The 12,858-nt window shown below is 22.5% G+C and overlaps 1 protein-coding gene across 4 annotated transcripts in view; it reads right to left on the bottom strand.

The window, feature by feature from the left end:
- Nucleotides 1-12,858, bottom strand: part of LOC129607672 (amyloid-beta-like protein) — a 152,919-nt gene that overhangs the window by 52,374 nt on the left and 87,687 nt on the right. For all 4 annotated transcript variants that reach the window (XM_055518820.1, XM_055518821.1, XM_055518822.1 and 1 more), the window contains one exon: nt 12,336-12,503. In XM_055518820.1, coding sequence (XP_055374795.1) covers nt 12,336-12,503 — 168 coding nt within the window. The remainder of the gene's footprint in view (nt 1-12,335; nt 12,504-12,858) is intronic.

Here is a 12,858-nt window from a genome sequence, read left to right as displayed (position 1 = left end):
CCATTGTTATACATCAGCATATTTATTGTAAAAATTATGTATAAAATATTTTATTTTATACTCGTATAATGTGAATCATGATACTCGTATATTTTCAGATCAAAAACTAAAATTATCACCAAATTAAAATTATTACTAAGAAATCCTATAATTCATTTTTCTATATCAACTGCTGAAATTTATAAGTTTCATGTTTTAATCTTAAAATTTTAAATTTTATATTGTGTAAAGGTTCAAATTCAATTATAATCACTAACAAAAAATGAAATCATAATTGCTATAAAATTGTTAAAAAAAAAAATTTTTTTTTTTCCAATAATTAAAATTTAATTATAAAATAAACAAAATGTTTTTATTCAATTTAAATGTAGGTATTATAATTATAATTAATTTTTTAATTAATTTACAATTATAATATCGAATTGACTTCATTTCAATATATCTATATGTTTATGTGCCTATATATGCATATTAATTTGTAAATAATAAAAAGAAAAGTTAATTGCGTCAATTTTACTATAAAATAATAAAAAAAATTGTATATTCGCTAATTTTGCTAAAAGGATTAATGTACTTTTATTTGGATTGAACGAAAATTTAATAGGATTAATTCACATATAACATTATATAGTATATTTATAGGGAAGAGAAATTAAGTTACTTAAAATTTTCACATAAAACAATTCTTATAATTATAGGGTCCTGTCTTCAGTATATTAATCACACAGAGCTCATTATTTCAGAGATAGACAGAAATTCATTTTTTGCATATTTTCCAAATATTTTGCGTTCCAGACAGACAGAAAATCATTTTTTGCCTATTTTTCAAATTATTTACGTTACGAACAGACAGAAAGTCATTTTTTGTATATTTGCAAATATTTTGCGTTCCAAACAGACAGAATTTAATTTTGTGACTATTTTTCAAATATTTTGTATTCCAGATAGACAGAAACTTATTTTTCGCCTATTTTTCAAATATTTTGCGTTCCAGATATAGACAGAAACTCATTTTTCGCCTATTTTTCAAATATATTGCGTTCCAGACAGACAGAAATTCATTTTTGTCCATGTTTCAAATATTTTGCGTTCCAGACAGACAAAAATTCATTTTTTGCCTATTTTTCAAATTATTTACGTTACGAACAGACAGAAAGTCATTTTTTGTGTATTTTCAAATATTTTGTATTCTAGACAGACAGAATTCATTTTTTGCCAATTTTTTAAACCTTATGTATTATATTATATAAAATTAAAGAACACATTATATAATTTTTGAAGAATTATTCATAAATAGATCAACTCTTCATTGAGCTAGTTGAATAACTCAAACTATATTTCCTTATGTACATAAACTACTTTTGCCATTATGTTTCTACATAAATTTTAAGGTATATATATATATATGTACTTATTATGAAAACATAAAAAATTTATATATATAGATATACTGAACAAGTTGCATATAGGCACTTATATAGATATATTTTTTTTTTTTCATTTTCATTTGAATGACAAGAAGATTGTAGTTTTTTGATTTATGAAAGTGTACATGCATATGACGTTATACATATGAACTTAATATATGTATATATGTATTTAAAAAATTTTTAGTATATTTTCATAAAATACATGCATTCTGAACTGATGAGGTTTATGATGAAGATAACGATGATCATATAATAATATAATAAATAATAATGATGAATTTCATGATGATTACAATCATATAATAATAACAATGATTATAATTGAAGAGAAAATAATATATGTATATATATATACTATATAATACATTATATGTATAGTAATTGTAGTTCTGTATAAAAGAGATAATGTTATTAAGTAAGTTTTAATAATTTAATAATAGTCATAATTAAAATTTATGAGAATAGAAGAAAGAATCAAAAGAATGAAATGAAAAAAAAAATAAAATATAATAAAGGAACAAATAAAAATTTTGTATATAAATAATAAATTATATTGAAAAAAAAAATATAAAAATTAATAAGAAAAAAAGGATAATGAACCAAAAAGAGATCAATTTAATTTTAGTTTATTTTCTCTTAAATTTTTTTATCAAAGATAGAAGACAATTTTGAACAAGTTAAATTGATTTCTTTGTTTTGTCATTTGTCTTTCATTTTGAAACAATTTTAATATTAAGACCATTTAGGATCAAACAGAAATTATCAAAATCTGTAAGAAACATTTTCACATTATGCACTTTATGTAGCTTAACAAAGACACATTGCACAGTCGAACAATTTGAAAATTTGCAAAAGAAAATTCAAAATTTTTTGAATTATAATTATGAGTTAAATGCTATATATCATATATGATATATATATGATATAACCTTATACGTATGATATATAGCATTTAATTGAGTTCTAAGAATTAATTTTAATCGCGTTAAATTAGAAACTATTTGTAGTAAAATAAATATGGAAAAGTAGTGGGTATGTGAATTTCAAAATTCAGTAGCAATCAAAATGATTTTAATTAAAAATTTCACTTATAAAAATCAAGTCTACATATAAAAATCAAATCTATTTTATTTAACAAATTCTTTAGATTAATTTTAAATGGAATTGACAATAATAAATGCGTCTGCAACTCAAAAAGTATTATTACCAGAAATTCGCATAGTATACTCTTACGTTGATGCATATAAAAACTTATATACTTTCAGATAATCCAATTCAATTGTTATCTGACAGTGGCATATCATCATACCAGTTAGGAAATCACATATATTTTATGGCTTATTTTCCATAGAGCTATACATTTAAGATATTTCTCAAAAATTTCTCGTACGATTATGAGAAAATTTTAAATTTAATTTAGAATTTAATTTTAGTTTAACACGAACTCTTAATTTTCAACATCTCAACTATTCTACAACAAAATCATTTAAAATTATAAATCTCAAATTTTTTAATATATTTCTAAACTCAGCACAATTTTTATGATGGCATCCTCAATTTAATAACATAGTTTATAAAATTTTTTAAAAATTTCTATTAACATCAAAACCAAAAATCTCTTTTTTTTAGCCGGATAATCATTTTTAAGAAGCAAAAACAACCGCAACAAAAAATTTCAAAGTTTTTAAGAAAATATTTGGATATTATTTTTCTATTACATAAATATGTGTGTATATATACAAACATACAAAATTTCTATTAAAATAAAAACTAGAAATAAAAAAAACAAAATAAATAAAGTAAAATAATATTAAAAATTTCATCTTATCAGCTATTGCCATTAAATTGGATAGGAATTTTTTGTATAGAAAATTGAAATTTTCTGATATCGGTAATCAAATAAAATTAATATTTAAATATATAAACTTGTCTGATATAAGCATTTATGTCTATGTATAGATATATTTGCACAGTTATGTTTAATATGGATGTTAGTTAGTAAAATTCCTGTTAATATTTTACATATATATTTAAACTTATCTTAATATGTGTGTATTTGAGAATAGGATACCGAAAAAAAAATTAGTTTTCTTCAAATTTTTCGACTAACAGTGGAAAATACATTAAGACATACGTAGTATATAAGACAAATTCTTCGATCTTAATTTTTCAATAGTTTATTTTGTTTTCATTTAAAATTAAAATTTTATGTTCTTCAATAATTTTGTTGAAATTAAATGTAAGAACGGTTCATCTTTGAGCTTCGCATTTGAATATTTCCAGTCGTTTTCAAAAATTTATTAATCTCACTTCGTAAATTCGTTGATACACAGCATATAAATGCCATACATACACAAATTGTTATAATATTGTAAATAAATATTTTATATAATCAAATTTCTTTGGTATTCTTTGCGAGTTCTCCACTCCTAACAAATTGACTACATATGTACACGAATATATTTTGTATCCTTATTATACTCTAATATTTATATAAAATAAATATTTATATTTGAAGAAAGTTTCTTATTAATAAAAACCAATTTGTCATAATGTGTATAAACATTTTTTGATCTACTTTGAAATAGATTTCTTTTTAATTTTCTTTATGTCAATGTATGTATACGAGTATAAAATGTTGTATAAATTAAGTTCTAAAAATTTTTGGTGAAATGTAAATTTTGTAATTAATATTTGGAATTTCTTTGAAAATAAAGTTTGTAATTAATGTTTGTTTTTTTCATTATAGTTCTTAATTTGTTTTAATTTTTTCTATATTAGTTCGTTTTTCATTTTAATAACGAAATTGAAATTCCCAATAAAATTTTGAATTTTTTCCAAACTTAATATAACATTTCAGTAAATTCTTCATTTCTGCCCAATTTGTTATTGCAACTGTTGTGTAATTTTGGCAAATTTCATTTCTTGCCAAAAATTTATTCATTGTAAAAATTGTTGTTAATTATTAATTAATTAAGAAATTACATCTGGAGTTACGCAAATCATAATAGGAAAAATTTATAAATTACCGTAAAATTCAATTATCTAATTATATTATCTTCCTTGAGCATGTGCGGAAATAATATTATTCATTTGTATTCAATATTGTATTTTCGAAAAATTTTTCCTGAAATTATTTGATTTTCGTATATTTTACAGCAAGAATTCAAATTTTTTTTTGTTTTTATATCCTGCAAAATGAAATCAGAAGGAATTCATGCACATTTTTGTAACTGAACTCGTCTAATATTTAGAATCTAATATATTTGCCTAAAGTTATGCAATATTATAATTATTATGCAATATTATGAAATTTATTTACTTCACTACAATATATTTAAATATTGAAATATTTTAATTTTAAATAATATTAAAATTAAATATGATGTGCAGAATATGAAGTAATTAATATAGAAAAAATATTAAAAACAATAAAAACAAAAACATAATCTGAGAACAAATTATTATTATTTTAATTTATTATTACAAAAACAAAAAATGTAATCTCCCTCTTCTTCTTAATCAATTACTGTTATTATTATTATTTTATGTTGCTATAGTTATGTAGGACACCGGATCCGGATATACGACAACATTTTTCATTCATATTTCAAAATATATTATTAAAAAAAAAAAACGACACAATATAATTTTTTCTTCTTCTTGCCATCCTCTATTTTTTTTTTAATTCTAAGAATCTAATCTTGATAAAAGAAATATATATATACTTGTATACTTACAATATACTAAAATGAATAATAATAATAATTAAAAAACTGAATACAATAAGAAAAGAGGAAAATAAAGGATCTTACTCCCCTCTTATTCAAACAGAATGAACATGATGTGATACACAATCAAATAAAATGAAAAAAAAAAATCATCAAACTACACTCATTTCTATATGGTACCTATTATTTTTATATGAGCATGCAAGGATAATTATTTATGCTATTATTATTTTGAAATTCTTTCATTTTTTTTTTGTTCTAAATTATTTGTTGAATAGTTTCGACACAAATATTACAAAAAAAAAGAAGGAGAAAATTAAAGAACTACTACATTATCCTGGTTAGTAAATAGTTGTTTATAAAATGAAAGACAGTTAGTTTTCACAGTTAGTATACTTTGTTCTCTTTTATTTTATTATTGCGAAAACAATCGAAATCCTCAAGAGAGTTGTTGCTTTTTATATATATAGTATGAAATGAAATAAAAAAAAATTGAATTAAAATTAATCGAAATTACTTTACGGTATAGGGAAGTTGCGAATTCAAAAAAAAAAAATAAACTTGTATTCTTTATTCTAATGAATTCATGACAGATTTACTCCAATTCAATAAATTCATAACTTAAGCTGTAACTAACACAATAAAGCAAGACGGAGTAAATCAACTAAGCATCCAAATTGAAATATTACAATATTGAAAATCTCAAAATTTATATTAATAATTCGGCTCAATTTAAATTGAAAACTGCTCACATGGAACAAGGATGTATGTTAAGAAACAAAGCTGCCCAAAGAGAAAAAATGTTCGTCAAAAATTTTATAAATTTTTGTTTATAATGGAACACTTAAAATTTTTTTGTTATAATTCACTCACACATCAATTTTATACTCAAATTATTTGCTATTGCAGTAACATTCATGAAAATTATACACTTGCTTGTCATTAAATCAAACACATATAAAGATCAATATGTACATAATATTAAAAATGTCCGTCTGTCGTTAATTTTATTATTGGACATTAAAAACCAAATAATAATTTTAAAATACCTCAGTTTAAATAAATTATAATAAAAAAAAAATGAGAGAAAAAAATGTGAATTAATTCATGAATTCTTATATGTATACAAGTATTTCACTGCATTTTTATTAAATCTACATATGAATAATTTTGTTTTCAATTTTTCACGTACACACAATCCACACAATATAATATAATATATATACTTATATTATATTATATTCATTCATTCATTCATTTAAAAAGTCGTATAAAAATTAATATAAAAAAAAAATATATACAGTAGCAAAACAACAAAAAACATTATACATATGTATATATATATATATATATATATATATATAGCATAAAGAAACAGTATCTAGGATATTCTCATTTTACGCTTCGATAAAACCGCAATGCAGGATAATGTTACTAAAGTGCATTTAAGTCGTTGTTATACATTATCATCCATGAAGTATCGCATCACATCGTACATATTATATTATACATATATCAGATTCCATCGCATCACTGAAGAGAAATATATGGGGTAGAAAAAAAAAAACAAGAGACAGAAAGCAAAAAAGCGAGAGAGAGAGAACAGGCGAGAGGAAAAAGCAACAGAACAGAAATAAAATAAACAAAAAAAGTGTTTGTCCTTTTTTTGTTTTATATTTGTTTTTATAACATTTTTTTATTTTGGTTTTTTTATTATTCTCTCTTCAATTTGATATTTCGCATAATATATATAGTTATAGGTAGCTTGATTTATACTTTAAAAGTGCATCTCTTCTTTATATTTATGCACATAATACGAGTAGGGTATAATCTAGTATTGCTAATGGCAATGTTGAAATTTATATTATTCAAGAATAAAAAAAAAATTTTAAATCTATTGATGTACTCATATACTTAATGTGAAGACATCCTATACACACACACACACAATTAAGAAATATCTTATCTTCTTACATACAATTGTCATTTTTTTTTTTTCTTTAAATAAAAAGACTCTGAAACTACTCTGTTCTATTTGTTTTTCGTCTTATAATATAAAGTTAAAAATAAATTGGACTTATAGAAAGCAACAAAAAAAAAAAAAACAAAAAATACAAGAAAATGGAAAACAAAACTTAAGAAAAACTGAAATTTTTTTTCCATTCTAATAAAAAATTGGAACTGAAAATGTAAAAAAAAAAAATTCAAAAGTACAAATAAGAAATGAAAAATACACAGAGAAAAAAGTTAACCAAGTTAACTTTAAGACATTCTCGAGACAGCAAAAACAAACTATTGTGAAAAAAAAAACATTTTGAGACAAAAATATTCGAAATTTTTTTTTCATTTTATATTCAAGTATCCCAGGACAAAATATAACATTTCAAGCATAATTAATTTGGAGAAAAAAACATTGAAATTTAAATTGACAGTAATTTTAAATTGAGAATGACATTTTGTTTGTTAAAGAATTTTATAGTGAAAATAGTAAGTGTTGTTTTGAAAAATTTCAAAGTCATTTTCAACTAATTACATAATATTACAAAAAAAATTGTTGATATTTGTGAAATAATAAAATTTATTTAATTAAAAAACAACGGCAAATAATTTTATTTAATTGATCTGACGGAATTGACAATCGAATTTGTAACGAACCGAATGTCTGTTGAATGACAAATACAGTATATCCAACAATATATTTTCGGATGATTGTGATTATAGTGCTGCCACCCTAAATTTTTTAGGATGATTGTTATTATAGTGATATCAGCCTTTAATATTAAATAGTGATATCGCTTAAACAACAACCTTATTGTTACAAAACTATTTTATGCTAAAACTTATTACAAACAAATAATTTATGCAGTTTAAGCAGACCCACAAAATTTTTGTATTTAAGTTCACATTAAAGGCGATAGAAGGCAATTTTTTTTGTCACTACTTGTCAGCACTCAGTACAATATTACAGTCACTTTCATTATTTTTCTACAAAATAATTGGTTTCATTTAGAAAAGTTTACAATTTTCAAATTATATTTTTATTGTATAATTCTATTTCCAAATATGGTAATTGTTGTGTTACATAAAATAATATTATAAAATTGAAATACAAATTCATCATACCATGTCGAAATTTACATTCATATTCATTATCTCAGTATAAAAAATATAAGTATATTGTATATATGTAGGGGTAAAAAAAAATTTTTACTTGACAAGAAAATGTAAACATTTTAAGATTGTAAAAAGTCTTATGCATACATTCATACATGCACATAGTATAGAATGGTATATTTTGCAATATGATGCATAACAAACTGTTCTAGATATTACTTTTAAGCATAATATTCAAATATTTCATTTTGCCATAAGAAACTTTAAATAAAAGAATTTATAATAGAAATAAGGGCAATTGCTATTTAAGATTCATCAACAGTATATTATCAGTTTTTCATTTATTTATAATGTAATATGAATGTATGTAGAATGTTCTTCTTTTCAATGATGATAAAAAATATTTATATACATGAATATATATATATAAGAATTTATTTCACATATTATTATGAAGATTAAAATTTAGACAGTAAATTTTTCATTTATCTCGAATTTTTGCTTTTCTTTAATATTTTGCAAAGTATTTTTTTTTCTTAGAAGCACTATTGTATTTCAAGAATGTTAACGAATTTAGATTCTAACGTATATTATACCATATATATTGTAGTTATAATGAAGCTTTTAAAAAGTTGAATTTTTTTATGAAGGTAAAGTTTCGAAATATTTTTTACCCCTACGTTGGGCTACATCTTATAATTATAGTCGAAACCTGAACAAGTTATGGAGACTTTCCAAACATTCTATTGTGCATAAAAATCTCTAATTATTATATTTAATTCATACCTTAAGATCACTATAAAAACGACCACAAAAATATTTCCTTTCCTATTTTAATTTAATAATTCGCTTCAAAAAAAAAAAAAAACGCAATATTAAAATAGATCTAATCTATATCTAGTTTTAGTATAATAAGCCTACATATATTATGTTACGCATATAAGTATCATTAGACCATACATATATGCTTAAAGGACTCATTTATTATTTTGAAAAAAAAAAAAAGAAAAATAACTATGATAAACATAAAAACCAAGAGACAAGAGATCATTACCGGCGCTTTACCCTATGTTCTTATTCAAAATTTCTTAAGGATCTTATTCTTTATATATATATTATATTATTCTCTACCTAACTATCATTATATACATGTAGAAATATTATCTTAATGTGAATGAATGTTGTAATATTAAACACACAAAAAAAAAAAGCAGAAACAAAAGAAAACAAAAAAAAATATTAAAGAAATAACGAAAAATATTTTTTATAAGCATGATTGTAGAAAATCTACAAAGGATTTAATATGGCACACAGGATATATTTAAAGATACAAAATGAGAAATTTAAAAAAAAATATATATTTTTTTCATAAAAGGAAAACATGAGTGTATCACTGTTAAAATCAGCACACTTCTTTTATTTTTTTTCATTTTACGTGTTGGTTTTTGTTTTTTCTATTACACTCTCACATATACTCAAACATACAAATACAGTTCTTGACTTCCTTTTTAAGTTTTTTCCTTTTCCTTTTTGTGTTTATTTTTTTTTTTTTTTAATATTGTGATCTACATATTTCAATTTTTTTTCCTTTTATCTGCTTGTACACTGATTATTTTTTAATTTACAAATCGATTAAAATCAATTGTTTTCCAATATATTGATGAGGAGTTTGTCATGCATGTGTGTATGCAGATACGAGAGAAATTTAAAAATTTATTTTTATTGTTTATTTATAAGGTTGAGAAGTCAGAAATGACAAATTGATAAAGCTGGAAGCAAAGTAAATTTAATTATTTGTCATATTTTTCTAAAATTTAATAAAGATTGGTCTTATCTTTATTCTATGATATCCAAGAAATATTACTTCAAAATTACTAGTGGAAGAGTGGAAGTCGGATACCTTATATATTATTCTTTTTCGAGCATTGTTCGGAAAATTCTCTTCTCATTTGAGCAAACTCGCCAAGTTTTATTCCATCCACAGCAGATTTCCTTGGAAAGTTAGCGATACTCTCATGCATATTCTTTGTTATTTTTTAATACAAGTCATGGAATGCTAAATTATGTAAGGCAAGGTTTCTTCACTATCAAGAGGCTATTATACAATTATGCATAATCACACTCCATTTTTGTTCGAAAAGAAAAGTTGTTATAGGTCGAAGATTGGGATTGAGGCACCAGAAAGTCACGAATATGTGTATTGGTTATTACACTTAATCGGTATTCAGAATAATATTTCCGTATTTCAAATCGCATACATTCAATACAATGAATTGCAGTTAAGCACGTTTTCTTCCCTTCTGCGTTAGATCACCCTAATTAACTCTACATATTACGCGGTTTTGTAAGACTGAAATCTTTTTGAGTGAAGAAACCCCTCAAAATTTTACTTTTGTAAATACTTTTAATAAGTAATAATTTAGATCTTAGGAAATCTTAGGAAAATATATAGTCTTTTGCGATTCGGATAAAATATTATAAGATACTTACATTCATAAGTATACCATACAATGTTTTCCATAATCTTCAGATTCAATTCACACATATCTATGATAATTATACTTGAAAAATATGTCAAGAAAATTTTTACACTTCTATATCATCATTGGGGATAATCCATTTCATTTCAATACGCATATATACAATGTATTTATGTTTATATATGTATATATATATATATATATATATATATATATATACATGTGCGAATAATATATTAACACATTAACACAAATATTTACTTATATTATATTATTTTTTTTTCTTTACTTTTAATAGTGCACATACGATTTCATATGTTGTAAAGACAGAAAAAAAAAAAATTGAAAAATAAAATTTATGTCAAAGTTCGTATAAATAATGATGTTTTTTACTTTAATGAATATCTAGATATTTAAAATTCCATTGCCAAAAGGAGATAATAATAATAATAATATTTTGTATAGCTACGTATATCGAAGATAATGTAACACAACAACAAAAAAAAAAAAAAACAACAACTCACACCACGACACCAATTTTCGCTCAAATGAAAATTTTCAAAATAATATGTAATAATATCGCAATAACATAACTTAAGGCGGAATATATTTTCAATGAATTTTGATGTATACAATATATTTTTATATTATTTTATAAAATATTTAAAAATCAATTGAATATTTTTACCTATTATACTAATATACTGCTATTATAATACCCATATACAGTTTCTTTTTAAGTTTATAGGTGGAGTAATAATATACATTATATATAAGTAACACAATTACATAAGAAAATACTTGAAGAAAACCTTTCTATGTTAAATAAAATTTTCGAATCATTAAATTTAGGGAACTAGTCAAAAATATTCTGTATACCGTAGTTCCCATTTTAATATGCTATTTATTATGTATACAATGCCTTTTTTACGAGTAATTCAAATTTAAATTGGAGTTATAAAATGAAAACTGAAAATTATAAAGAAATTTATAAATTTTTTATTCAAATTATAGTATGAACGAAACTACGAATGAAGTTAAAAATTTTTGTATAGGATTTTAAATCACAGTTTGGGTCTAGTACAGTAAATTTATTTATGCATTTAACATTATATTAGCGAATCAGTTCGAGAGCCTGAATTATTCTTGCTCAAGAAAATCAAGGAGAGTAAAGGGAATTCAAAATTCTTTTCATTATATATTCAGTCCGTCAATATTGAGTAGGAGACTGCTGCAGAAAATGTTATGTCAATTATTTGGTGTATTTATTCTAGATATACTCCGAATATTCGTAAATACCTTTAAACTACGCAAAACAAAATTCTTATTTAGCTTGGTTATTAAAACAGAAAATTATTTTATTTTAAATGATGAGGAGCAAAATTCGATTGTCTGCTTTCAAGCTGAATTAATTTATTTCTCTTTATATAGTATGTGAAAATAATGGAGGTATTTTTTTTATTATTTGCATTAGGCTCTTAAGTTCTGGCAAGGCTGTTAGGCTCTTCTAACAGCGACCCATAGAATTTTTAAAATAAAAAATTATATGTATATAAAAAATAAACTTTAATATAACTAACCTTTTTACAATAATCCAATAAATCCATTCGATCCCTTAAGCATGTTGATGGTGTTTTAATTTTTAAATCAGTACTCCAGCGTCCTTCTTCGGTTAAATATTGTGGCTGAAATACTTGACCAGCTTCACATAAAACCGATATTTGTGGTTCCCATCTTGGTGATGCACTCTAAATTAAACAAAAAAAATAAAAGAAAGAAAACATAAAAATTAAAAATATATTTTTTATTTTGTGCGTATAATAAAATACTATTGAAGATAAATGAGAACATTAAAATATAACCAGATTAAAATATGATAGATATTTAATTGATTTTATTACGAGAACGATTCTAAAAATAAATTAACTTTTAGTTGTTCTTTTCTACTTACATAAATTGTAAGTATATTATCAACAATAACAAAAAAAGCAATTTCGGTATTCCATTTATGCCCGTACAACCAAAAGCTATAAAATAATTTTTAACCATATAATATCAATTTTTATATCCTCCAAACCAATCTTAAATATGGTTAGAATTTAT

This window comes from Condylostylus longicornis, unplaced genomic scaffold (assembly GCF_029603195.1).
Source record: "Condylostylus longicornis isolate FDR11 unplaced genomic scaffold, ASM2960319v2 ptg000028l, whole genome shotgun sequence".
In the NCBI taxonomy this organism is placed as follows: Eukaryota; Metazoa; Arthropoda; class Insecta; order Diptera; family Dolichopodidae; genus Condylostylus; species Condylostylus longicornis.
Note: the sequence above shows the minus strand (reverse complement) of the source record. Positions and strands in the feature narration are given on the sequence as shown.